Raw genomic sequence first — 27,593 nt, 5'->3', positions numbered from 1 at the left:
ACTGAGTTTTTCTGGATGCTTTGAAATTGTTTCCTATCAGCTGTTTGAATTATTTAGATAAATCCTTCCACGGGCTGATTGCAGTGCTCTTCCCCTGATCAGAGTAATTATCCCCAGTGCCTGGCACTCTGTTGGTGCTCACAGCAACGCTGCTGCTGCTGCTGCTGCTGATTTGGGATGTTCTGTGTGTGGAGTTTGATGGGGTTTGGTCTTCTTGTTTCTCGGATGCTCTTGATGCATGAAAGAAGCCCCTTCAGGGACTGCTGACAAGAGAATCCTGGAATGCAAGGAAAATTAAAAATGAAATTTTAATCATATTAATTAGCATTGTATCAAAGGAGCAGTTGTCCCAGGAGAAGACTTCCTACCATGAACACAGAAAAAGTTGTTTTCTGTCTAATGAAAACTCTTTTATGATTTGTATCCTTGGAGGGATTGGGAGAGTGAGGGGATGTGGGAAAAATGAGGAATCTTGAGTGAGATCAGCACTGGTGAAAAAAGGTGTGTTACTGGGAAGAGCAGAATTTTTTCTAGGCATTTACCACTTCTCTCCCCTTGTATTCTCCTGCTCCTTGCTCCTCAATCTACCCCATGCACAGATCTTCGTGTGGGAGCAGAACCTCGAGCAGTTCCAGATGGACCTGTTCCGGTACCGCTGCTACCTGGCGAGTCTGCAGGGAGGGGAGCTCCCCAACCCTAAAAGGCTCCTGGCTTTTGCCAGCAGACCCACCAAGGTCGCCATGGGCCGCCTTGGCATCTTCTCAGTCTCGTCCTTCCATGCTCTGGTAAGTGTGGACAGAGGGCAGGGCTCAGCTTTGCCAGTGCAGCAGTGAGGGATGAGCCTTCACCTCAGTGTGCAGGGTGTTCTGCTCCCTGAAAGAGGGCTGTGTCCTGCATGGAGATTAGGAAGGAGGTGCTCACAATCCGTGGCCTTATGGAGGTGGAAGAACCACGTTTCTCCTAAGGATGTGAGTCTGAATTTCCAGACCTGTGCTAGGAACAGATTTTCCTGTTACAGGAGCGCGTTTGTCTGTAGTGTCTGTGTGCCTGGGCTTGATCCAAAAGTCCCATGAGGTCAATGGGAGCCATTCTTAGGTCCTCAGCATGTGTTGGCTTAGACCTTGTTGGGCATGGCTCACTTTCTGGCTGAAACTACTGACCAATTAGTCTAATACCCGGTCTCCGGTGATGAACACCTGATGCTCCACAAAAGAGGGGAAATGTTGTTCTCTCATGCCTACAGTGTGGCAAATGCTGTTTCAAATGGTTGTTTAAACTTAAATACTGTAACAACCCAGCTCATAAAAGTACAAGGAAATGTATTGCAAAGTGCTGTGTTTTTAATGCATTTTAATCAAGTTCTTGCAGTTTCGGCTTGGGCTCCTGGAGGTTCACAGAAATAGCTGAGCTCCACTGTTGTCTTGTAGCTGTCAGCTGTACCCTTCAATTGAATGCAGAGCTGTAATTCAGTCAGGGGTGTTTTTATTCTCTCCTGTATGAAAAGATTAGCGTCATCATCCTGTTAATTGCTGGTGGATTTATTATATTTTTTAAGTGCCGGGCTGTAATTAGCATTTATGCTTATTTTTTTTGCATCTAGCAAAGCACTGAGTGTTAGCCTGAAAAACAGTCTGCCTCTTCATGCTGGTGTCTCTTGAGAGCCAAGGGAAAAAAAATATGTTTTGAGTATGTTGTGCTGGAAAAGACACGTGCTTTCTTCTCCTCTCAGCAAACTCCCGTGTCCTGCTTTGCCCTCAGTAACGTGGGGAAATGTAACTCCACATTCCCCTGCTCTTATGAGGCCTAATTGAAGCTTCAGGAAGGGAATTTGCCCAGAGAAACTGTGGCTACCTCATCCCTGGAAGTGTCCAAGGCCAGGCTGGATGGAGCTTGGAGCAACCTGGGCTAGTGGAAGGTGTCCCTGCACATGGCAAGGGGTGGGACTGGATAAGCTTTAAGGTCCCTTCCAACCCAAACCATTCTGTGATTTTATGACTGGAGTGGGTGCTGCATGGTGATGGTGTGGCATCCCTAACTCTCCTGAGGGTGTTCCTCGGGACGTTAGTCCAAGAATAATGTGCTAAGTTATCTAGGATGTCCCTGCACAGATGTCCCAGGTACAGCTTGGGGAACGTCTCAGAAGTCCAGGCTGTGAAAATGGAGACACTTGGTGCAGTGTTTAGGTTCTCCTTTCCCTTGGTCTCTCCACTCCACCTTTCCCAAGGAGAACCATGATTCCTCACACAGTTCCCTGGATACACCAGCCAGCCTTGTGTCCTTCCCAGCTTTGGTTGGGGCTTCAGATCTGCTGCACCCAAACAACCAGTTTCTCAGCTCTGTGGCTTGGGGCATCACTCAGATTTGGGTGTTCCCGCTGGGGCTGACAAGTGTTTGACAGTCCCACTGTGCCGGTTTCGGCTGTGGGAACTCAGTCCAAAGGTGTTCCAGGAAGCACCAGCCCAGCTGGCAGGGTAGGTCTGTCTGTCTGTCTGTCTGGCTTTGCCTTGCCTCCCGTTCATACCTGCCATCCCCAGCCACTCCCTTTCTGACAGGAGAGAAACTCCCTGTCCCGAGGCTACCCCCAGGTGGGAAATCTGCTCCAGCTTCAGCCGAGACACTTCCCCTCTGACTAATGTCACGCTGGTTTCCACCAGAGCTTCCTCACCCACCCTGAGAGTTGAGCTCAGCAAAGCAAATTTCGTGCTCCCAAGGCCATTTCTGAAGACCCCAGAAACCAACACTGCTCTGATTGAAGGGCTCATTTCAGCCCACTCTGTCCCTTCCTGTGTTGTGCTCACTCCTTCAGATGTCACTGTCCTTTGAGGATGTGCAGGTTTTAATGCCATGACCTTGTAAACTTTTATCTGGCCTTGCTGCAGCTGTGAGTCAGCTCCAGGATGCCCAAAGTGTTTCCACAGGAAAGAGCAAAGAGGAAGACCGAGTTTTTGGGAAGTCACAGATAAGTTTGGAAATCTCAGTTTTCATGAGTCCAGCTTTGAAACCTTGTTAGGAAAAGAATAAAGAAAATCAAACCCCAAAATCATTCACTGGTGCTGTGGCTTTGTGCTGTGATAATTAGGCTGGTTTAAAATACTTCAGATTAAATGCTAAAGAAATGGGGTGGGGGTGTCCTGTCCATGTCAATTTTTGATGTCTGTTGTTGGGAGAAGTGAGTTAAATTGCAGTGAGAAGGCCTGGCAGCATCACCACTGTCCCAGTAGTGAATACACTCTTTGGCCATAGGATTCACCTTTTTTCCCCAACCAGATTGCACTGTTTGGTGGGTTATGTAAAGCTGTGGTGTGCTGTAAACTCTGCTTTGAAAGGCATGTGGCATTGACAGGTGGCAGCTCGCACAGGGGAGTCTGGAGTGAGGAGAAGGACTCAGGCCATGTCCAGGTCTGCCAGCAAACGGAGGAGCAGGTTTTCTTCCCTTTGGGGGCTGGATACTACCTCGAAGAAAAAGCAAGGGAGGCCAAGCATTAACCAGGTAAGCATGGGGAGGTCTGGGATGCTGTTGTTTGCCAGGCTGGTTTGTTAGAGTGCAGAATGCAGCTCACTCAGTCCCTCACATCAGGTGCTCACACATCCAGCCTGAACCTTCCCTGGTTAACCTTTCACAGTGTGTGGTCATCTCGTTCCTCATCCTCTGCAGAAATCAGGGGCTGTAGTTGCAGATCAGTGTGCAGCAGCTCCTATCAAAGGTTTGGTGCTTGCCCTTTTGGAGCTGGATTGGTTGTTTCTACCACTGTGTTTCTGCTGCCTCTGCTCTTGCTGGAGGTGTTTTCTCTAATCTCAGGAGCAACAAAGCTGCATGTGTAAAACAGATACAACTTTGAAAGGAAAAGAGTAATTCAGACTTGCTTGGTTATTTTTAATGTAAAATTATGAGTCTGTACAATACATGTAGCTGAGTCTGGTGAAAACTTCTAAAGTGACAAAAAGCTTTACATTTAGTAAGAACAAGCCCTTGTTTGCCTCAGATTTATAAAAAAAGCAAAAGTTGCAGTGTTTCCACCCAGTCACTGCCCAGAGCTTTCTCTAGAAAACACATTTCAGTGTGGCAGGAAGGTGCTTCCCTGTTATTCTTTCCAAACATCCCTAATAATAGCTTTCAATTTTTGAGAGTCATACCTCATCTAATTGCAGGAAATGTAGGCTCTGCTTTTCTTTCTCTTCTCTCCTCTCACTTTTTGTGGGGAGAAAGGCTTGAAACACATTTTCTGTGCCCTGTGATTTCTTCTGCTGTCTGTTAAGGCAGCAGTGGGTGTTTGTTTTGTTCAGCAGAGGATGGATGCTTAGGAATTGTTGAGCTTGTTTTCAGACAGACATTAAAAGTTCACCTAATATTTAGTGGCTGAGCAAAAGCTTGAGGTTTTTCGGAATGCTTCAGATGCTTCCCATGAGCGTGTTCCCGATTCCTTGTGCTGCTGCTGCTGCTACAGCATCCCTGTTGCTTTGTATTTACCTCCCCCAAATCAAACACAGCCCCTTGTCCTGAACTAGGATCCTGCCCATGCTGTGTCTGCTTTTTCCCTGCCTGAACTCACCCTTTTGTTTTCCCTTTCATGGGAGATAATTGCATTCTTCACGCTGCCTCCCCACCCCTGCCCTCTGCTCCTCAGTAAGCACAGGCATGGAAGGGGATTCTGTTCCAGGTTAAAGGAAAGTTATACTGGAGAGAGCTGTAGAGACTGTAAAGTTTTGAGGAAGTGCCTGAACACATTTCCCTTGCACTGGGCAAAGTGTTGTCCCTTGGCAGCAGCAAAATGTAAATCCCTAAAGAGCAGAGACCTTCTCCCATCCTGCATGGTCCCAGTTCATTTTAGCCATGGAATAGTTAACAGCCAAACCAGCAACTTGATCCTAAAGCTGTGCTATGAAACTTAACTTTTCACTTTGAATTACAGGCTTCTGCTGCAGTAAGAACCTTGCTTGCCCATCTGATGGACTCCTCTGCTGATTTGGGGTGGATCCTGTGAATATTCCCATTCAGTCATTCCTCCAGCACAGGCTCCTGTTGATTTTGGCTCTCTGGCTTGTGCTGGGTTACCAGCTCTTATTTCATTAGAGAAGGGTTACACTGGCTTGTGGTGCTTGAATGTTTGCTAAGTACGTTTTGGCAGCTGAGTTACTGCAAAGTCAGCCAGAAGCAGAGCCCTTCTGATTTCTCAGCCTGAGCAGAGGTGGGGAGGTGTTCATTCCCACACTTTACAGGTGGGGAAACTGAGCCCAAAAGGAGATAAAATCAGTCCAGCTCCACCAAGGAAGTGAGCAACAGACCTCTAAGCAGAACTGGGCTCTGATCTTCCAGCACAATTCCCCATCTTGTCTTTCACCTCCCTTTCTCTTTTATCAAGCTGCTGTTTCCCTTTGCTGTGTTTGAAGACGTGTCTGTATTTTCCAGTTTGATTTCCGTGCAAGGTGTTAGACAGACTGTTCTCCCCTGAGTGTGTGCTGCAGACAGGGACTCACATTCCTGTTTCAAAGCAGATCTTCTTTTCCTTCAGGTGTTTGGTGAGGGAGTCGACTCAGTGAAGAAATCCCTGGAAGGGATCTTTGATGACACGGTCCCGGATGGCAAGGTAACCCCCCAGCCCTCCAGCTGCCTCCTTCCCCCTCTTTGCTGCCTGTCTCCAGGCAGGGATTGACTCTGGCATGGGAGAGGAGAGGGACCCTCTGTGCTCTGAAGGGCTTGGAGCTTCTCTGGGAGGGTTTGAGGTGGTTCTCCATGACCAAAAGGGCACAGCTGGAGGTGCCAGCCCCACAGGGGTGTCAGCCAGGGAAGTGCCTGCCCACAGCAGGATCTGGAGTCACTGCCTGTGGAAAATGGCTCCTTTTGGTGGTCATACGAGGTTTTCACAGTGAAGGGTTGGTACAGCTGTGAAGCACAGGGCTCTGTTTGGTGTGTTCCTGCATTTGCAGCCCCACTTGCAGCTGCTTTCTCTCTCCCTGGAGAAAGTCAGCTGTGAAACAACATTAACACAGTGCTGAGCCACACTTCATGGAGTGGATATTGGCTTTAGCCACATGAGCTCACTTGCAGCAAGCAGGGTTTCTGTAGCTCCATCATTTCCTGGGGATTTGTAGCTTGGAGTGCAACTCAGGTGTAGAAAAGACAGTAAATTGAGAATATATGCCAAGATTTGCTATTTTGCCATTTCTGGGTATAGGAACTGCAGTACCTAAACTTGGATTGGCTTACCCAGAAACACAGTGCATTTCAGTTTTAAAGTTAAATCTGTTTTTATCCCTATTACTTTTTGCTGCATTCCTAGCATTCCCAGTAGCCATAGGGTGAAATCCCAGGAGAAGCACCAGTGTGGCTGTGTGGGTGGCTTGGGAAGGCACCCTGTCTTCTGCTCAGGAAAAACTGCAGGTTCCTGTCCAGACAAGCCTTCAACCTGGGCTTATGAACAAAACATTGGAACAGCATATTACACTTGTTATTGATGAAGAGGGAGTTGTGTTTGTCTGGGAGAGTCATCCTGAATTTTGTCTGCAATTCAGAGGGAGAAAGAAGTGGCCCTGAGCAGTGTCCATCAGCACAACCCTGACTGTGACATTTGGGTTCATGAGTACTTCACACCGTCGTGGTTCTGCCTGCCCAACAATCAGCCTGCCCTGACCGTCATCCGCCCCGGGGACACCACCAGGGACGTGCTGGAGATGATCTGCAAGGTAAAGGCTCCCCTGGGTGTGCTCAGGGGTCTGTCACCCTGAGAGGGCTGAGGGGTCTCTGACCCTGAGCCCCTTCAGTGGGGCTTCCTGTGCTGGGACATCAGTGCCATGCTGGATGAAAAACATGAATTATGCTGAAATGCCCATGCTGGGACTGCAGCAGGGAATTCCTGCAGCTGGAGCTCAGCCTGGCATGGGTGCAGGGACAGGCAAGCTCGTTTTTGCCTTTCCCCCTCTGGCTGCTGTGCAACAGCACTCTGGCTCTGCCTCTGCTGCTGCCTCTCATGGGCTCTCCCACCAACTCCCCTCCAGTAGAGACCAAGCTATGTGTGGGACTGCCCTCCTCTCCCCATGTGCCCCCCAACACCCTGGCTCCCAGCCCCCTGAACACCCTGCACTGTGGCAGTGCAGCCACCTGGCCACCCTGGTGCCCCCACTCCTGCCATCCCTCCCATGGCCTGTCCCTCCTCTGCCAGGCAGGGGAGGTGATCTCTTCCCATGTGCCATTCCCTCTTCCTTCCCCTCTGGCTGGCCCTGGGGGGAGCAGAGCACCAGGAGCAGGAGAAGGTGCCTGTATTTGCTGTCTGCACTGCAGAGCCAGACTCACCCCCTGTGAGTGGCAGGAGGGGAGAGAGGGGAGCTTTTATCTGCATTTGAGTGTGGGGAGGAAGAAAAACCACCTGGATTTCTCTGCCAGATGAAGTATCAGAGACATTTGGCCATTGAAAAGAGTTACATCTCTAAAGAGCTGGAAACTTTAACAAATTAAATACAGGCTTTCAGATCTGGCAGCTCCATAATGTGTGTTTTCTGCTCTGCCTGAGAGCGGGACCTAACTCGTGTCATGTGCTGCTCTGAAAAGTGAGGCTGCTTTGTACAACAACAACAGCAGAAGAGAAGAAAATATTTATTGCTATTGAGAGCTTAACTCCGGGGACTTTTGGAACGTGTTGCATGTGCTTCCAAAGAGAGGGAAGGTGAGAGAAAGGCGTTTGTTTCCAGTAATTACACAGTGCGCTCATCTCTGCCAGGTGTGCTGTTCAGGAGTTTGTGAAAGCTCTGCTTTGTGTTCAGGAAAAGATGACATTTTTGGAGAGAGACATAACAGGGAAGCTGGATGACACATTATTAGTAATGATTTATTTTCAAGATTTATGTTTTCTTCTGGGTAAGAGCAATTAACTCAGGGGGCCAAATCCTCAGCTGGAGTAAATTGGTGTCGCTCCACTGGTTCCAGCAGGTGCCTGCCGAGGATCTGGGATCTCACTGTGTGTTTGTTGTGGTGGGTGGGGGGTGTATAAGGAGAAGGGGAGGTGGGGGAGTGTTTTTTGAAGAGCTATTATCTGTTTCTTTCCTTTCTGTAAGAGTTTTCAGCCTGGAAAACACTGATGGATGCCTTCTTTTCTGTAGCATTTAATAATCAATCTCTTTCTTCTGTCTCTTGCATTCAGCTCATTTTTTCCCCTTTAATATCTGATCCACATCATTTCACATCAGTTTGCCATCTGCCATCTGAGAACCAGTCAAGTTCTGGTACAGTAAACATTTCCAGCTCTACATTTCATATAAGCCTCTTCATGTTTGTGGATGGGGTTAAATCTCTCTGTGCTGTTAAACTGAGCCTGATTATTCTGTTGGAGAACATTAAGTGCACTCAAGTCCTTGTAGAAAATGTCTTCTTATGCTAACATTGCTGCTTGTTATTGTACAGCAAGTTAGGCTTTGGAGGATGCTTTGTGACACTTTCATGATTCAAGATTGGTGGGAGGAGTGTTTAAAGCATATTTTAAAGTTGTTTCTCAAAGATTTCTGCTAAGATTTAACTGATAGCATCACTTGGTAGGCAGGGAAAGTCAGTGTATAGGCATTAAATGACTTTCTATGGATGACAGGAAAGAGTTGGTCCCTTCCAACCGTAACTATTCTGTGATAATACTCATCAGTGTGAATGTGTGTGTATGTGTTACTAACATTTGCATAAAGGTAAGTCTTAAAACTGAGTAGAAGCTCACACACTATACATGGATTTAGGCAGAGCCAGTATGGAGATAATAACAGCAAAAACCAGTCTGGAGGTAATAACACCAAAACTCAAGAGCAGACTATGTGGCATTTAGTCTTTTGACTTCATTAAAAATGGAAAGGTGATAAAGATGGTTTTTTTTCCTCACAGTTTACATTTTCAAGTAGACCTGCAAGAGTGGCAAGAAGCCCCAAGGTCTCTGGAATTTTGCTCAGAGTCTCTGAGAAGTTGCTTCAGCCTGATGCTCTCTGGGCTTGCTTTGATTTTGAGCTGGTGTTTTCCTGCTGCCAAAGCTTGGGCCACACAAGTGTGAAGCTGGAGTAGTACAGTGGGGTGGCTGTTGTGTTTCTGTGATACTGAAAGCACATTCCTGTCCCTCTCTTTGGTAGAAAGGAGCCCAAATGGGGGGTGTGTGGTGGGCCATGATGGCACTTGATCCTCTTGAATCGGATCCCACCCCTGGCTGGAAATTCTTATTCAAAAGCACCTTGGTTAAGCTGTGGGGTTGTGCTTTAAGTTGGATTCGCTGCTTAATTCAGTCCAGACATAGCCAGAGTTACTAGGAGAGAAATAAATAAGCCAAGAAGTTTATTTGGACTGCTGAAAGGTACTTTGGGTGGTCTCGAAAGGATATTCTTATCATTAAAGCTGCCCTTTCTACTCCCACCTTCCCACATATGGATGCAGCTCCCAGCAACAAAAAAAGTGGGTTAATGGTTTGGCTTTTAGGGCAGGCTGGCTGTGTCCACTCACAGGAACCTTTTCCTTTCACTTCAGTGGAGAATTGTGCCCCTTTTTGAGGCACTTTGACTAATGTGGAATTCAGGAGCAGACAAAGCCCTGAGGCTGCACAGGGGTGTTGATGACCTCAATGGTGTGGTCATGGCTGCACCATCACAGCTTTGGTGCTGATGGTTCTCATTCCTGACCTGGATGGGACTGCAGTGTGGTGGATTGGTGGCGTCCACCTCAGCTGATGGTGTTTCTTGGAGGAAGTGGATGGCTCAGAACATGCATGTTTTATGCAGTGACCTCTGTAGCTGCTGCTCTGCCCATGGTGGCTGAGCTGAGGCAGCTCCTGGCCCATGCCCAGTGCCTGGGGGCCCCAGAGTGGAGGAATTCATGTCCCTCTGCAGCAGGTGATGATTTCTGCTGGCTTAGGGCAGGCTGGAAAGCTTCCCTTTGGGTCTCCTCTGCAAGGAAGGACATTCAGAGTCACTGTTAGACGTGATGGGAATACCCGACTGTGGGTGGGGGTCTCTGCCACCCCTGGGCTGTGCTCAGTGACATGGGGGATCAGCACAGCCCTGGGGGACCAGCCTGGCCTGATGGGCTGATGCCACAGTGTGGGCAGCAGGGCACGGGGGGGATTCAGCCTCTCTGCCCTCCCCAGGTGAGACCCCACCTGCAGAGCTGCCCCAGCCCTGGGGCCAGCACAGGAAGGACATGGAGCTGCTGGAGAGTCCAGAGGAGGCACCAGGATGGACAGAGGCTGGAACAGCTCTGCTGGGAGGAAAGGCTGAGAGAATTGGGAATGCCTACCCTGAAAAAGAGAAGGTTTCAGGGTGACCTGTTTGCAGCTTTCTAATGCCTGTAGGGAGCCAACAGGAAAGATGGAGAGAAACTATTTCCAAGGGCCTGGAGGGACAGGACACAGGGAATGGCTTCCCACTTGCAGAAGGCAGGGTTAGGTGGGATATTGGGAAGGAATTCCTGGCTGTGAGGGTGGGCAGGCCCTGGCACAGGTTGGGCAGAGGAGGTGTGACTGCCCCATCCCTGGGAGTGTCCAAGGCCAGGCTGGATGAGGCTCTGAGGAGCATGGGAATGGAATGAGGATGATCTTTAAGGTCCCTTCCAACCCAACCCAGTCTGTGATTCCCTGATTCTGTGAAACGCAGCACCTGTACCAGAGCTGTGGCACAGGAGGCCACGAGAAGCTGTGCCCTGGTGGCAGGAGGAGGCTGCCAGGTTGCCTGGCTCCTTTCTCTACTGCTGTGGGTTTGCCACAGAGTGTTTTTTTCCCCACTGGCATTGCTGTAAATGGCTGAAGCATTTCATGGACTTCCAGAGAGACTTACCAGAGACTTCCGCCCCAGATGTGGCGGGTGCAGTCAGTGGGTTTATGTCTCCTCTGTGTGTTTTGTTAAGTGGTGTGCAAGGCTCTCCTCAGTTTGTCTAAGCTGACCAGAGAGGAATCCAGGACTCCTCTGGGTCAATTCTGAACCCTGAAGCCAGTTCTGCTTCCCTTTCATTTCTGGGCTGTTTGTACATGTGTCAGTAACAGAGAAAACTAGTGAAAACAGCATTCATCCATGAGCAAAGTGCTCAATATGCTTTCCAGAAAGGAAAAAAAAATAGGAGACAGAGCAAGGATCTCCTACATTCAGCTGTTTTTCTTTTGGCCCTTGATAGATTTCAGGTTCTTTATTTAATTAACTAGAAATTTGCCTGGATTATGGAGGTTATTCTATTTCAGATACTTAATTTCATACAAAGATAATTCGATTTTTGAACTGGAAATATTTGAATGTAACACTACCTAGAATGCAGCAACAGATCTGTCTACTTTTTTCTTTTATTTTTTTCTTTTCATTATTGGTAAGTTTTTTATTCCTGGGTTAATGTAGACTTTCCAAAGCATTCCCCATTCTCTGAGTGTTTGCTGAGGGGTCAGTGTGGGATCTTTTCCACAGGTCCATTGGAGTCCATTACTCATCCCCTGTGATCAGTCAGCTGAGTGCTGCTGTATCATCAGCTGGGCTTGAACTGGATAAGCCAGGCTTTAAAAAACACCATAATCAGGCAATAATGAAGATCCTGCATGAATTTTCAGATGAGCCATTGTTTTTAGCACAACCTGGGCAATGGTGGTGATTTGTTGGTATAAAATGAAAAGGCTGGTGTATAAAAGCATTTAATAATGGGATTTCAGGAGTGACAGTGAGGAGAATTTGCCTCCTGTATCTGTGAATCACTTTGGGGTTTCTCATTAGGTTTAGCCAACAGTTTATGAACTTTGAAAGTAACTTCTGAATGACATCTTTTGTGTTTATCATAATTCTAATGTGTTTTGATTACACACTGCATTAACCTCTGTTTAAATCAAGCTTATTAATCATGCTGAGAAAAGGTCGTTAGCATCTCCCAGACCAAATGCTGTATCCTCAGCTAATTATAACTAATTCATTAAAATGGTGTGACCTGTTTCCACTGGGATGTAATCCAGGATGCATCTCTTGGCTTCTCTTGGCTTTGTAAAGCCAATGTATCCTGAGCTGGATTGAATTGAGAGGACATGCAGATTTTCTGTTTTTAACCTTGCTTGAAATCTGCTATATCCTACTTACACACTGAATTATGAAGGCACTGAAAAACCCAAACCAAACAGAAAACAGCTTTCCTGTTATATTGTTCTCTGTTATAGCAGAACATTTCTTTACCTCCTTGTGTTTTTAAATCTCTTTTTACAGTTCACTCTTATACAAAGGTGATTCTGATTATTTCTGGAATATGCTGGGAGGGAGCAGAACTGGGAGGTCAGCAGAGCCAGGGGGGTGCTCAGAGTGCCCTGGTCAGTGGGAGATGGATGGATGGCCGCTCGGTCCTGGGGAGAGGATGGATGGCCGCACGGTCCTGGGGAGAGGATGGATGGCTGCTCAGTCCTGGGACAGAAGGAGGTCCAGGGTTGTGCTCAGGTCAGGTGGTGCTGGGGCAGTTGTGTTGCTGTGAGGCTCAGCCATGCTGAGGGAGGTGATGGGAGCATTTTCTCCCCCCTGAAGCCCCTTCCCTGTTTCTTGCAGACACACCAGCTGGACCCCCCTGCTCACTACCTGCGCCTCAAGTTCCTCATCGAGAACCAGATCCAGTTCTATGTGCCAAAGCCAGAAGAGGAGATCTATGAACTGGTAATGAAGCCACTGGGCAAAATGAAATGGCACTGGGCAGGGTGCTATTAATGAGTGTTTATCTGGCACTGTGTAACAGAGTTAACCTGCAATTACAGTGCTTTGCAGACCAGAGCAAATTGGCCTGCAGTGATCTCTGCACACATTTCATCTTGCATTGCTGTTTAGCTCATGTTTGTGCTGTTATGTGTCTGTGAGGAGAGAGGAGGAACAGCCACAGGTAATGTGTGAAAGACACTTGAATGCACATTTAAGCTTAACTTCCCTCAAGGTTGTCTTTTCCTTTTGCTCATACTGTCCCTGGGAGTTTTAAAGACAGTGTTGAGCTCTTCTTGTTAGAGTCACTTTGATTTTTAAAGGGATGGGTGGAAATACACAAGTTTTGGGTTGTTTGGGTTTGGTGGGTTTGTTTTATTTTTCTTAATGGGAAGGTAAACATCAGGGTTAAAAAGTTCTGGAGTTATGTGAGAATATACTTCCTTAATTGCTTCACTTGGCTATTTTCATCTCATTCATCTCCAAGGCAGACTTCAAAGGAATTTTGCCATGAGAGATTAAAAAAAGACCAAACAGGATTAGTGTCATGCTTTAACTCTGTGATTTTACACATGCACACTGGAAAGCTTTTTAAAGTCCTTTTCACTGGTGGCTGTTTTCTTTATAAAAAGTAAAACTTTGCTAGTTATGGGCTTTTGTTCATTTAGCAAAGAAGATCTGGGATTTTCCATTACCATTATCAACAACAACAAGAAGAAAAGGATGAGAAAGTGCTGGTGGAGTGCTAAGACTGGGAAGTGAAATATAATTGGGAAAACTTGAAACTCAGAGGGGACAGATTTTTAGCTTTCATTGCCTGGGAGGACTTTGGTGACTTGTGTTGAGAGGATGTAGGATTGACATAGTCATCACTTATTGTTCTGATTAAATGAAATTAACCCCAAATCAGCCAGTGGGACTATGGATGTGCTGAAGGGTTATGGTGTAGGTGGGTGCTGCAGGGTTATGTCTAATGTACTGATGTTAAAACAACACATATTTGTAGGTTTGCTTGTCTGTGTGTGCTTGTTCCATGAGAAAATTGGAGTTATTGCCACCAACTTTCTGTAACACTTCAATTTTTGCAGTTAAACAGATGTATAAGTGCTGATAAAAGCAGGAGATAAAATTGTGTTTTTATTAGGGAAACCCAAATTCCTCTTATTTTAAAGGAATGGTTTACATACTTCGGTCCAAGAAGGTGATGTCACTTAGTTTGAAAATGTTAATTAATCTGAATTGCTTTTTTCCATCCCCCCAGCAGTGTGGAAGCAGAATTAATATTCACCTGTGGGCTTGTTCACCTGAGGGTGTGATTTTTAATGAAGGCAAAGGGGTGGTTTGTTACCCAAGTGCTGAAAGGCAGAGGGAATTGCACCTGGGTGGAGGGGCTTGTGGTGGGAATTCCTGCTGGGCTCCCAGGAAGGGTGTTAATGACCATTTCAAAGACCTGGGGGCTTTGCTTGGGCCAAATAAACACAGAGGTGTTAAAGGTGAAATGTCGTGCCAAGACGTAGCAAATCTGGTAGTCTTCTGACAATGAAGTGTATTTAAGAAACAAACCCCCTCTTTGTGATTTTAATACTCTAAGAATTGAATTCCTACAGTGTCTTCATTCAAGTGATAGAAACACATTAAATTATTACCATAAATACCATAAATTGGGCAAACAGCAATAGAAGCTGCGTTTTTTGTGCACTCAAAATGTTATTGACTGAGGGAAATAGATGTACCCTTGCTGTTATGATGGAGGTAAAACACTGCTCCTTCCTCCTCAGCTGGGCTCTAACAGCAGAGCTTGGTGACACTGCTGGTGCACCTCACACAGGTGGAGAAAAACTGCCTGGTAAATAATGGCCACACTGCCTTTTTTCCACCTGTAATTAAAAACCAACAAGCTGTTTGAAACGATTGCAGTTGATGTGTCCTCCCACAGTAACATATTTTTGTGTTTGTTTCTTTTCTTCTATTCAGCTGTACAAAGAGATAGAAATCTGTCAGAAAATTACACAGCACATTCAAATCGAGAAGTCTGATGCATCCTCTGATATTTATGGTGAGTTTCTCCGTGGCTTGTTTTTCTCCTTCTCCCCAGTCAGTTCCAGTGTGAGCAAGGTTGCTGTGTGTTATTCATTGATATACCTGAAGGGTCTGCTGAGCACAGAGAGAAGAGCACGTCTGATCCCTGAGCCTGCACAGAAATCACCCACCTGCCCTGGAGCAGGACAGTTTGTTTGTGCTGCACCAAGCGTGGCTTTTCCTGGTGCTGGAGCTGGAGGATGTGCAGCTCTCTGACGAGAGCTATGCTGGCAGAAAGGACAAATGTTTGTTTGTTCTTGTGCTTTCTCCAAAACACCACCCACAGAAGGTGTAGGTGGCAAACAGCATCCTGTGCCAGCTGTCACCTCTCACAAGAGTGCCATCATAGGGGCCCTGCTGTGGGGCTGGGGCTTTGAGCAATGCCAGCAGGGTGGGGGGCTTCCCACCCCTTCCCTCCTTCCACCTTTCCCCCACCCCTTCCACCTTTCCCCCACCCCTTTCCCACCCCTGCCCTCCTTCCACCTTTCCCACCCCTTTCCCACCCCTGCCCTCCTTCCCCGCAGCAGCACAACAGGGACACAGCTGGGAGCATCTCTGTGGGTGGGAGGCATCTCGAGGTCTGTGGCTGTCCCAGGACAGGCTTTCCCCCTCTTTCCCCACCTGCTATGGCCACACAAGGTGGGTTCCTGCCTTGCCCCAACATTCCTGAGGCTGGGACAGCCTGGCCTCAGCCCTCAAGGATGTCCCATGGATGCCCAGATCTGACACATCCTGCAGATCTGTGTGTGACACACAAAGCAGGGGAAGTCCTCCCTGTGTAATTTCAGGAGAATCTCTCATCTTCATGTAGGGTGTTTCATCCTTCTTTTGGCTGTTGAGTATTTCAGGTTACAGCCCTCCAGCCTGGCCAGTTTGCCCTTTGCTCTGGCATTACAGTCCTGGGGTGTGTTTTAAAGTTCCCTGGGCACCCTCCCCTGTAGGCAGCCAATCTGCATCTTCTTGCTCTTTATCTAAATATTCTGTTTTAATGACTAGAATAATTTTGAGTCCCCAAACTGCTTGTTATACAGCTGCAGGCCATTTGAATATTGAGCTCTTCTACAAAGCAGTGGCACTGACTGAAGCTTGAATATTGAAGGTCTAAGAAAGAAACATTAACCAGCAGAGGGGTGGCCCCAGGTTTGATAATTATGGTGTGCCTGAAAGCACTGTGGGAGTTGGGGGTGTTGTAGCATTTCCTGTTTATTTCTTTTTCTTCTTTTTTATTAAGTGATAAATGTGAAATGCACTGTCATGTCCTGAGAAATGAGATCAGCTGTGTGAGGTGTGGGATGTGGCTCTGCAGTGACTCTGACCCTACCAGGAGGAGGGAATGCTGAAAGCACCTGAAAAAAGCTGACTTTTCTCTCAGGGGAAGAAAATGGCAAAACTTACTTTGCCTCTAAATGGCAGAAGAATTTCCCTAGTCTGTATTTTCTCATAAAGGCAGTACTGTGTGTTATCCTGTGACAAGCTGGTGCTGAAATCATGCAATTCTGGAATGCTTTGGGTTGGAAGGGACCTTAAGGGTCATGTTGCTCCACGTTTCAGGGCATGCTCACCTGGGAATATTTTGTAGTGTTCTACTCCCACCAGAGTGGTAACTGGCACTCCTGGAGTGTGTGGCCAGTGTTTTGGACCTTGCCAGTGTTACATCTCTCAGTGGGATGCTGTTGCTGTTGCCTTGCCCCTTTTGCTGGTACCCTCTTTGCCAAGGCTGTGTGGGCAGAAATCAGGGTGCACCAGCAGTAAGAACCTGTGGCTTCCAGCTCCTGTAAGTCCCAGGAGTGTTTATCAGCTGCTGGCTCTCTCAGGGGGCTGAGGGGATCACCCGGAGGTGGATCTGCTCAGGGTTTGTGCTGGGTCGCTGAGGCCACATGCACTCAGAGCTGCACACTTTTGTTCTGCTGTCGTCAAAACTTTGCAGAGCAGAGAAGGCTCTGTCTGGGTCAGCACTCATCTCTTCCCACCTGTGTTTCAGAGTCCATGCACAGTTTGATGCTAATGTTTTTGGCAGCAATGCCAGCTTATGCAATCGCTGTCGCTGCCACCCACTCCTGCCCTTCCTCCCCCGCGATGCCAACACGTGTTTTTGATGAGCCCCTGTGGAATTCAGCCAGATGGAAGCTCTGCATTCCTGCTACACATGTGCACATACAAACTGCACACACACTTGTACACACACCACACTTGGCTGAGGTGTTTCTCATCTGGGTGGCAGTGAAAGCACTGGCACTGCTGAGACAGCTCTGCTGCTGCTGGTTCTGCTTCAAACTGTGTTTGAGGTCCAGCCACTGCCACAACCGTGGAAATAAAACAGTTTATCCACACTCTGGGAGGGTCACATCCCCTCTCTGGGAGGGATTAAGTCTATTTGTGAGATGACCATTTCCAGGCTGTTGCTAGTTGCTCTCTTGTCCCTTAACGGTGATCACAATGTATGGAATTGCTCCTTACACCCTTTCTACCAGGAATAACTGCTCAGGATTTATAGGCAGGACTGCAAGATAAATTAAGAAGCAACTACATGTGCAATTGAACCTGATAGATTGGAGGAGGCAAAGGTCTTCTCATAGAAGGATCTTAGAATCACTGAATGCTTTGAGTTGGAAGGGACCTTTAAGGCTCATCCAATCCCACCCCCTGCTATGGACACCTTCCACTATTCCAGGTTGCTCCAAGCCCTGTCCAGCCTGGCCTTGGACACTCCCAGGGATGGGGCAGTCACACCTTCTCTGCCCAACCTGTGCCAGGGGCCTCACCACCCTCAGAGCCAATAATTCCTTCCCAATATCCCACCTAACCCTGCCTTCTGGCAGTCTGAAGCCATTCCTCCTTGTCCTGTCCCTCCAGGCCCTTGTAAATAATCTCTCTCCATCTTTCTTGTTGGCTCCCTTCAGGTCCTGGAAGGCTGCAATTAGGTCACCTTCTCTTCTCCAGGCTGACCAATCCCAACTCTCTCAGCCTTTCCCCACAGCAGAGCTGGAACCTGGAACTGCTTGGGTGTCCTGATCTCCTCACAGTTAAGCCCCAGTGAGCTGCAGCTCAGCCTGGTTTTAACTGTGTGGTGTTTGGCTCCCAACCAGCATTTCACAAGAGTGATGGTAATGGGAACTGATCCTTTGTGCTGACTCAAACTGCAGTCTTGGGCATGCTCTGCTATGCTTCTGGATAAGGGGTTTCCAGGTAGGCTTTGTGGTGATGACAACCAATAACTACCATATTTTACAGCCCCTCTGTTAGTCAAGGGTTTTTCTCTCTGCCAAAGCTGGTGTGTTGAGTGAGCTTCACAAATTTCGTTGGATTCAGCCAGAGGAGCTCACATACAGGTTCCAAGTAGCTCAGTAAGTCATGGAAGGCCATATGCTTCTCACTTCTAGGCTGCCACGTTCTTCCCCCTCCTTTCTTCTTCCTTTTTAAAATAAGGGATAAAAAAATAACTCTCAGCCATAAGGATCAACTTGAAGGGAGTCCTGAAGTTGGAATAGGCTCTCATCACATCTGCATTTCTTGGCTGATTCCATGTCAAACAAAGGACTCCCCCCAGAGGTTTATAAATGTTTTTCTAGTCAGGAAAAAAGAGAGAGCAAATGGTTGCCTGCACTCATTTAGGGAGTAATGAAGTTTCAGAAAGGCAAATGTTCTGCCTTAGATAGATCTCAACAGTAAATAAACAACCCAAATTTAGCTAGCCACGTTGTATTTCCTTTACAAATTGTTATCTTACAGTGTCACACTCAAATGGCAGGGAAGTCACCCAAACAAACCGTGACAGTGCCATTTGCACTGTGTAAGTTCAGGCTGTGTCAGGACTTCCCCCAAAGGGTGTTCTGGGGGTCTCTTGTGTAGCACGAAACGTGTGCTGAGCTGAGACTTGGCCAAAACCAGGCTGTGCCGTAAGGAGCTGAAAACAAAGTGAGGGGAACAAGGAAAGTAGCATTTTTATCAACTTGCCCAGCCCAGGAATGTGAAAAAGTAGAAGTCAGCATTGTGCTTTAGGTGTTGGGCCTGCTCTGAGGTCAAGGTGGCACATCAGCCATGGCTCTCCCATTCCTGGCTGCTCTCGGTGTGTGTCCCAAACCACAGCTCTGGGCAGCTTTTGTCTGCAGGCACCAACACTTCCTGAAGAGAACTTTTGTGGCAAGAGAATTGGAAGTCTGTTCCAATGGTTTGCAGCTGTGGTACCCTCAAACGAGGCTGCAGTTGATTTATATTTCAACTCAGAAATTCAGGTTTTTGTTCAACCCGCTTTCATTGTTTAACTTTCCTGTAACATCTGCAAAGGTTTAAGGGAAAGGGGAAGGGAAGGATTCCCCACTGCTGGCTGCAGGGACAGCACGGCCTGAGCTGCAGTTTGTGTGGTTGTTGGGACAGGCTTTTCCTGACCAGCTCTCTGGGTTTCTCTCCCCAGGTTTCTCTCTGTCCTCCGTGGAAGAAGAAGGGGTTCGCCGGCTCTATGTGAACAGTGTCAAGGAGACAGGCCTTGCTTTCAAAAAAGGTAAAACACTTCTCCAACTGGTTTTGTTACTGTTTAATTCTGGTATAGACTATGAGCTTGTAGGGATAGGAGCTTTCCAAACACACCAACCCAGTCCCAAAGCAACCAGGAGGAAGCTTTGGTGCTGGATGCAGGCCTGTTCTGCTCTTGGGATCAGCTGTGCTGCTCAGTCAGCCTCTCAGTTCAGAGCTGCTGCATGAGTAGCAGGGTCAGCATGTCCCTTCCAGCCCAAAAGAGGAGCAGAGGCCCTCTTAAGTCAGTCACAAATACAGCAGAAGCATCATAGTGCTCCTCGTGGCTGGGATTGCTGCCTCTAGTTCTGCTTCCAGCCTGTGCAGTCAGCATGGCAGTGCTTGGACCAGCAGCCAGCAGGGCTCACCAGGCTGCCAGCTCATGCCAGGGCAGAGCAGGGTATGGTTTAGCTGCAGCTCATACCAGGGCAGAGGAGGATATGGTTTAGCTGCAGCTCATCCAAGCTGAGGCCAACCTGGATACTGCCATGGCCTCCCTGCTTTTCCCGTTCATTGCCATTCCTGATGTGCCTGGGCTGCTCAGGGAGCTGGGCACTGAAAACCAGGTTTTGGAGTAGAACATGGGGAGCATGAGGGGTGAGAAGACTCTCATCTCTTCATAATCCCGGGGCGTACGCAGAGCCCTCAAAAACACCTTCAGGGTTTTCTTGGCAAGGGGTTATATGGACTTTCAGAGCTTACTCAGCAGCTGGAAGTTGCCAAAAGCTGTTCCAAAAGCTGGTTTGCTCCACTCCTTGGCCTGGTGCTGACTCTGAGCCAGCCCAGCTCCCTGTCTGGACAGAGAACTATGGTAGTTTTTGTGACCCCCTGGCAGATGGAGCTGGTTCGTGTGGCAGGGAGTGAAGGGCAGGAGTGGCACAGTGCAGGCAGCAATGGGGAAGGAGGAAGCAGTGGTCAGGGCATGGGGAACAGCCTGGAGTGTCACCCTGCTGTGGCCTCTAACCCCAACTTCAGAAAACCCTGTAGGTGGTTCTGGAGGCTGCTGTGTGTGTCTGGTGAGCTTGATAAGACCATCTTTCTCTTTCCTGTCTCTCCTCACCCTGGGTTGGCCCCATTCAATTCCCTGGCTGACAGGATGGATATCCTGCCAGAGCCCTGAGCAGGGGCTGGGGGGACTCTCTGCCAGCCTGCCCAGGGAAGTGAAACCCTGGGGGCTTCCTGTGGGGGGCAAAGCAAATGTGATGGTGAGAAGGGTTTTCAGCAGGGCTTCCCTGAGTTGCTTTTAGTCCCTGTTTGAAGAACAATTTAAATGGATGTGTGAACACAGACTGCCTCCTGTGGGGCTGGAGTGCTAGAACATCCGATGGAAACTCAGGGATAAGTTGCTCTTCAGAATTGATACAAAAAGCCTCTTGTGTATGAACAGCACTCGGCAGGATATTGTGACAAGTTCTGAGTTCACAGAAAGCAGGGGGGAAAACTCTCTGCCTCCCATTATTTACATACATGTCTGACTGCACTTCCTACAGTGAGTCTCACTAGATGAGATACAGCATTTCATTCTCAATCTTTTTTCCAATTAGAAAACTTTATTTTCTCCCAGTAATTGTTATGATTTGTCTTCATGTTTCTTCTGTTGATGTGTGTTAGCAAGACATTCTATTGTTGGAATTTGAGTTTTTTTATTGTGCTGAGATAGACATGATGCTTTATCCCAGATAATTCAGAAGAAGGTAAATGAAGCCCCAGATGCAATGTTTATGGTCGCAGGTCTATTAGTCTGCTACTATTGTGCCACAGAATCACTAAGTAGAATAAATTAAATAATGCAAAATGCTTGACTTGCCTTGTTCTGTCCTTCTTTCAAATATGATTTTACAGTCCATTTACTTTGCAGCTATTCTATCTAGTTCATTCCCTTCTCTCTCAAACCACACACCACACTACAGTTTCTGGGCACAATTACATGTATTTAGAAAGATCTACATTTTCCTAGAGAAGGCTGAAGCCCTTTGATCTCCTCCCTTACATGTTGTTCCATGAATGTGGATAGGTACTGTGTTTCCTGGAGGATGCAGCTGAACTCTGCTCACATCCAGGCTCTAAAGGTGGCAAGACTCACCCTTTTTGCATGGCTGCCCTGCCAGAGGACTGGGTGGCACAAGGGCAGGTCACCTTGGACCTGTAAATTCCATCTCTCATCCCTGTAAACACCAGGACAGTGACCAGGATGATCCTACATCTGGGGCTGTCAGCACTGGTGTACCCTGGCTTGCTGCTGCCCACCTGATCCTGAAGTTTGTTTGGGGTTAAACCCTGGTCCAGCTGGGCCTGGGTGGCCGTGGGGAAGGTCAGGTTCCCTGTGTCCATCAGCATCGCTGCCTTGCCCCTGGATGTGCAGGAGTCAGCTGTTTCCTCTGCAGATCCCCTTTTCCCTTGGGCACTGCTGCTATAAATAACTCCTGAAATCAGGCTGGAGAAAAACCATGACTAACTTACTCAGATTTGCCTTTTGAAGATCAATGTGCTAGCATGGGATTGAGGAAGGGCCAGAGGGGAGGCTGTGGTGGGACTGGTAGACCTGGGGACATGAAGTTCTGCACCTTGGCAGAGTGGGATGTGTTTTTCCTCCTCAGTTGTAGGTAGGTGACCACTCCAGATAAAAGCCTTTGCTTCTATAGAAAGTTGAAAGCAAGAATCAAGCCAGCCCAGCTGCACCATCCTTGCCCCATCCTGTCTGACTGAACTTCTGTATCTGTTTATTCAGGAGTGATGTGTTGTGTAGGGTGGTGTGTGGCACAGCAGCTCTTCCCTTGGACAATGCCCTGCAAGAAAAAGGGGATATCTTGTTGCTGGTGTGTTGTGAAGAATGTCCTGGGGAAGGGATGGTAGTGGAGTACCAGCAAGACCACAGATCTCCCATAAGTCCATCCAATTCCACCATGATTTACAGTCATGAATTACTACTTTCTGTCTAGACAGGCACTGGCACTTCATAAACACCCAGCTGAGCTCCTTGATGTCTGTGGGGAGCATTGCTGTGCAAGTCTTACCTGTTCTCTGTGTGTGGCAGGCCTGAAAGCTGGCGATGAAGTCGTGGAGATCAACAGGAGAGCTGCTGAGGAGATGGACTCGGCGCTGCTGAAGGATGCCCTGGTGCAGCCCACGCTCTGGCTCACCGTGCGCACCCACCCCGACGTCGAGGAGGGGCACAGACTGGGGCAGCCGCCCCCACGGCGCCTGGAGAACCCCCCTGAACCGAGTGACAGCTCCCTGCTCTTTGCTGGGGGCAGCCAAGGTACTGGGGGCAGCGTGGGAATGGCCAGGAGGAGCAGTCATGTTTCTGTGTGCTGGTGTAGCCCCGCTGATCCCTGCGGGTGAATTCCACATGGGAAGGGAGGGGGATTGCAGTCTGGGCAGGTAATACAGGGGGCAGAGCTGTCAGTGAAGGGTGGCTGTGTCCACACCCAGGTTGGGACACATCTGTCATCACCAAATCCTCCAGCTGTGCCCACAGTCACAGAAATAATTTCTCACTTCCGTGCAGCTCAGGAGGTGCCTTTACCTCTGGGATATACATATGGCAAGGGAAGGAGGAGAGTATAAGCATTCTGTGTGCAGTTTTGGGCAGAACAATATGAGAAAGGTCTAAAGCTGTTGGAGGGTGTCCAAAGGAGAGACATGAGGATGGTAAAAGGGCCGGTAGGGGCCATACAAGGAGCAGCTGAGGGCACTTGGAATGTTCAGCTGGAGAAGAGGAGCCTCAGGTTGGACCTCACAGTGGTCTTCAGCTCTGATCTCTGCTCTCTGTGACCAGGGAAAGGACCTGAGGGGATGGCTGGGTAAGAGAAATGGTTGAGGAGGAGCAGGACTGTGTCCTTGGCTGTTGCTAGCCAGTCCTTCTTAAGGCAGCAGTGCTGGGAATTGCACTGGGATAACGGGAAGGCTCCTGCACTGTGTCTCCTCTGACCTGCCTGCTTAGTCAAGTGTTACTCGCCCAGCCTCTAAATGCCCCCTTGTGCTTGAAAGCAGAAGTACCTTCTTGCTTCAGTTTTTTTGGAAAAACTTAAAATGCAGGAAAAATTAATGGAATTGCCAAAATGAAATTGTTTCTAGCTAATCAAAGCTACTGTGAGCTGAGGTAAATCCTGACTTTCAGCCAAAACTAAATGGCATCTGGATATGTCAAAACACTTTGTTGTTTGTTTTTTTTTCCTGATCCAAAGGTTTCAGAAATGTGAAAATAATTGTTTTGGGGAGGATTTGGAATACAAAGCCGGAGCAGGAGCAGGGCTGTTGATGCACTTCCCTGATGTTATGTCAGCCTTCTCCCAGGACATGTCCAATTGCTGCAATCACCTGGTGTAGGGGCTTCTGGGATGAGTTCCCTGCCTGCAACATTTCTGGATGCTGCTCTGGTTTTCCTTAAAAACTTGCTATTTGAATCCTGTTATTTGACAGGACAAGAGGAAATGTCCTCAAGCTGCACCAGGGGAGGTTCAGCTCAAGATCAGGGGTAATTTCTTCATGGAAAGAGTTGTTAGACATCGAAAGGGGCTGCCCAGGGAGGTGGTGGATCCCCATCCCTGGAGGTGTCCAAGAAATAACTGGACATGGCACTCAGGGCTCTGGGCTGGGGGACAAGGTGGGGATCAGTCAAAGGTTTGGTCAGTGATCTCAGAGGTTTTGTCCAACCTCAGTGATTCTGGGATTCTGTAATATTTCCTGAAAGTGATCTAGCAAAAATGCCAGTGTTTAGCTGATGGGAACATGTAGTGGGGAAAGGGAAAGCTGGAAGCTAAGCTGGCTTTGGGATTGGGATATTCAGAGCAAGTGAAATAGCAGGAACAAGAAAGTTCCAAAACAGCTTAGTGAAGATCCCTCTGAGGGGTCTGATAAAAGCAATGTAAGAATGTGGGCTAAACCCTCAAAGGCAGTTAAAATTAAATGATTTCAGGACGTTTTCTCCTTTTAATTTTCATGGAAGTTTTCCCAATTAGGCTTTTGTGCTGAAAAACATCGAGGTAGTCGTGTACATTTTTATAGCTGGCCACAAGGTGCCCCCATTCTCTACTTAACACCAGCTCTTCACAGGCTTCATCCTCTCATCCTTGCCTGTGCTTTTCACTGAAACCCCACTGAGTCCTCATTCCTTAACTTTTCACTGCCATGAGTGTCTTTCCTGGGAATTGGGACTCTTGTGTTTACACAGTGTAGTGGAAATCCCTGCACGGAGGCACAGCAGTGACATTCTGTAACACAGGGTCTCAGCAAGCAGTTTCTCTGCCACTGCTAGTTCTGTGGGACATTGTTTTGAGGGTCTTTGAGGGTCCTTTCCCTTGCTGAGGACGAGGGTTTGCCAAATGTGTCCATGTATCCCTGCGTGTCCCATACAAAGTGAAGATGTAGGACAAGGCTGATGGACTGAGCTAAACACCACCAGTGCTCTCATGTGGGATGGCTTAGCCTGAGGTGAAGGGAGTGACATCAATGATCTGCACCCAAGTGTGCAGTTGGGAGGCAGGTGTTTTGATCTTCCCCGCCCATTTCCCTCTATTTGGGTGCTTTACTGAAGCCTTTCTTCTTTTGTCCCTGTGCTTTGTCAGGGATTCATTACCTAAAATGAGACCCACATGAAATTTGTAATGAGGACTGTGCTGTTATTTGGGACACTGGGGCTGTATCTTAGCTTTTTATCTTGGCTATGCAGCTTCTTACAGAGAGCAGTCAAGTATGAAATACCCACTGACCTATTTATTTGTGTCCCTGTTGATTCCAGGCAGTTTGGCTGGCCAGGCACATCAGCTCTGTGGTTTCTGTTGAATGTTTTTATTTATAGCCCACAGATTTTGTCTTTGGTCCTGAAGCAGTGTAGTGTCCCTTTCATCAGGGGGGTGAAACACTGGTGGGCCAGAGTGCCTGCAGATACACATCACCTGTAGGCACATCCATGCTCCAGAAATCCGGGGTCTAGTCAACTGATCATGCTGATGTCTTAATTTTTGTCTTCCTTACCAGGAATTCTTCATCAGCTGTGAAGGGAGCAAAGGGTATGAGGCAAATCATGTTGTGTAGTTTCAACAGAAAGATGCTGTTGAAATGCTGTACATTTTTTAAGGAAGCTTTCCTGTTGCTTTGCTGCTCAGTGTGAGGTCTTCAGGAGCAAAGCAGGGCTGTGTTTCTGGAAGTCGACCACCCTGAAGTGACTGCCAGTGCTCCTGTTAAATCCAACATCTCCTGCAGCTCTGTCATCATCTGGAACTCCCCTGTACATGCTGAGGTTGGGGCTGGAGCTGCAAATCAGCTCTGTGGCAGCAGTTGCTTCACTGTGTTTACTTACCAGGCTATTCTTGAGATGACCTTGGATTTTATATCTCTGATTGATGTGAAAAGTATCATCCTGGGTATGATATACACTTCCCCCATGGAATTGGTGCTGCTTTAGGCTTGCAGATCCACAAGTTTTGTTCCTTTCACCTCATACTGCTTTTCCTGGCTCTCAGTCTTCCCTCCTGCATAAATTTGGCTGGGGAGGATTAGCTCTCACTCTGTCTGAAGCCCTGCAGGGTGTTTTCCTGCTTGCCTGAAAGGCTCTGGGAGATCTGTCTCCCCTTCCCATGGAGGAATGTTTTGTCTCCCCACTCTGCTCCCCTCAGTCCAGGCAGCGAGAGGCTGAAACCTGGAAACAGCATTGGATCAGCCCCAAATCATCAAGAAGATATTTTGCAATTAGAAGGGGATGTGGGAATGGGAGTAGTACCATATTTGTGGTCTTCTCACAATTCACTCCCTTTTTTTTTTTAACTCTGGGGTAGAATTTCTGAGGTTTAGTCTTTGCATGCCCCTGTATTTTGGACACCTTTGGCCTGAGGGATAACTTTGCAGGGAATAACCATGCAGAATGGAGAAAGGCTAAAAAAGAAGATGCATCCCTGTTTGGGATGGGTACATTCTAGATAGGAAGCACCCAGGTGTTTTTAAGGATTTGTTATTCTGTTGGTCAGAAAGCAGCCAAAGGCTGAAGTTACACATGCTGAAATCTGTGGTATAAATAAAGCTGAAAGAAACTTTGATTGCACTGTAAGGATGGCCACTATTTTTTATTCCATCCTTGTCCTATCACAGGTCCCCTTGGGATAAGTAATTCAGATTTCAGAACAAGCTGAGGCCAGCAATAACCTTAATTTCTTCAGGGTTATTTTCATGAGGCAGGCAGATAATTTCAGTAAAAAGTCCTGTTCTCATTCAGTGCTTTATTTTAACAGTTCCTGGAGCATTTCCTGCTGCAACCACCGGAGGGGTTTGGGATTAGAATTAATTTTTTCATCCCAAAATTCCCGCGGTGCAGCTGCGCCCTCTGCCGGAGTGAGCATGGTGTTACTGAACTCCTGATGGCCCTGAGCACACAATTCATTTGTGTGCCTGTGGAAACTCCAGTTTATTCCCAAGTCACTCTCAGGCACAAGCGTCTGACTCAGCTCCTGGCCTGGGGAGGGTTCAAAGTGGCCACAGTACAGTTGGCACACGGAAAGTTTCAATGGATCTGCATCTTTCCTAAGGAAAGATATTGAACTGAATGACATTCAGCATAGATTTTCCTGTATTTGGCAATTTATTCCCTAGCTGGAATGGAAAGAGAAGCAACAGAGTTCTTTCACTTCAAGAAAGACATTGAGAGGCTGGAGCTGTGCAGGGCAGGGAATGGAGCTGGGAAGGGGCTGGAGCAGCAGGAGGGGCTGAGGGAGCTGGGGAGTTCAGTCTGGAGAAAAGGAGGCTCAGGGGGCACCTTCTGGCTCTGCAATCCCTGCCAGGAGGGGAGAGCTGGGGGGGGGGTGGTCGGGCTCTGCCCCAGGGCACAGGGACAGGAGCAGAGGGCACGGCCTCAGGCTGGGCCAGGGCAAGGGCAGGGGGCCCAGCAGCAGGAATTTCTCCCTGGAAAGAGTGGTCAGGCACTGGCAGGGGCTGCCCAGAGAGTTGGTAGATCCCCATCCCTGGAGGTGCCCAAGGCAGCACTGGCCATGGCGCTCAGTGCTCTGGGCTGGGGGACAAGATGGGCGTTGGGCACAGGGTGGGGCTCGGTGATCTCAGAGGTCTTTTCCAACCACGATGATTCTGGGATTCAAAATGAAAAGAGATTTATGGGATTTGTTCTGTAGCTCTCCATCAAAGACAGTGTTTCCCAGTTTGTTCCTTGTAGCTTGGCTGACTGAAACTATGGCAGTTGTAGCTCAGTTTTACAGATCTTTGGAGTAATTATCAGCTCTGTGCAACTTACCAATGGGACAGTGTAAAAATGATGTTTCCTTCTTTCATGTTTCTGAGCTAACCAATATCCTTTTGCAAGAAAGAAAAAAAATTGCACATTTACCATTTTTATTGTGGATTTATAGGCAAAATGT

General features: G+C 47.9%; 1 protein-coding gene across 5 annotated transcripts in view; it reads left to right on the top strand.

Moving 5' to 3' along the window:
* The window catches only part of TIAM1 (TIAM Rac1 associated GEF 1), a 131,866-nt gene that overhangs the window by 76,536 nt on the left and 27,737 nt on the right, over positions 1 to 27,593 (top strand). For all 5 annotated transcript variants that reach the window (XM_071564554.1, XM_071564534.1, XM_071564544.1 and 2 more), the window contains 8 exons: positions 600 to 785; positions 3,344 to 3,490; positions 5,511 to 5,585; positions 6,511 to 6,681; positions 12,505 to 12,609; positions 14,620 to 14,701; positions 19,136 to 19,222; positions 22,268 to 22,492. In XM_071564554.1, coding sequence (XP_071420655.1) covers positions 600 to 785; positions 3,344 to 3,490; positions 5,511 to 5,585; positions 6,511 to 6,681; positions 12,505 to 12,609; positions 14,620 to 14,701; positions 19,136 to 19,222; positions 22,268 to 22,492 — 1,078 coding nt within the window. The remainder of the gene's footprint in view (positions 1 to 599; positions 786 to 3,343; positions 3,491 to 5,510; positions 5,586 to 6,510; positions 6,682 to 12,504; positions 12,610 to 14,619; positions 14,702 to 19,135; positions 19,223 to 22,267; positions 22,493 to 27,593) is intronic.

The sequence above is a fragment of the Pithys albifrons genome, chromosome 1, assembly GCF_047495875.1.
Source record: "Pithys albifrons albifrons isolate INPA30051 chromosome 1, PitAlb_v1, whole genome shotgun sequence".
NCBI lineage: Eukaryota > Metazoa > Chordata > Aves > Passeriformes > Thamnophilidae > Pithys > Pithys albifrons.
Note: the sequence above shows the minus strand (reverse complement) of the source record. Positions and strands in the feature narration are given on the sequence as shown.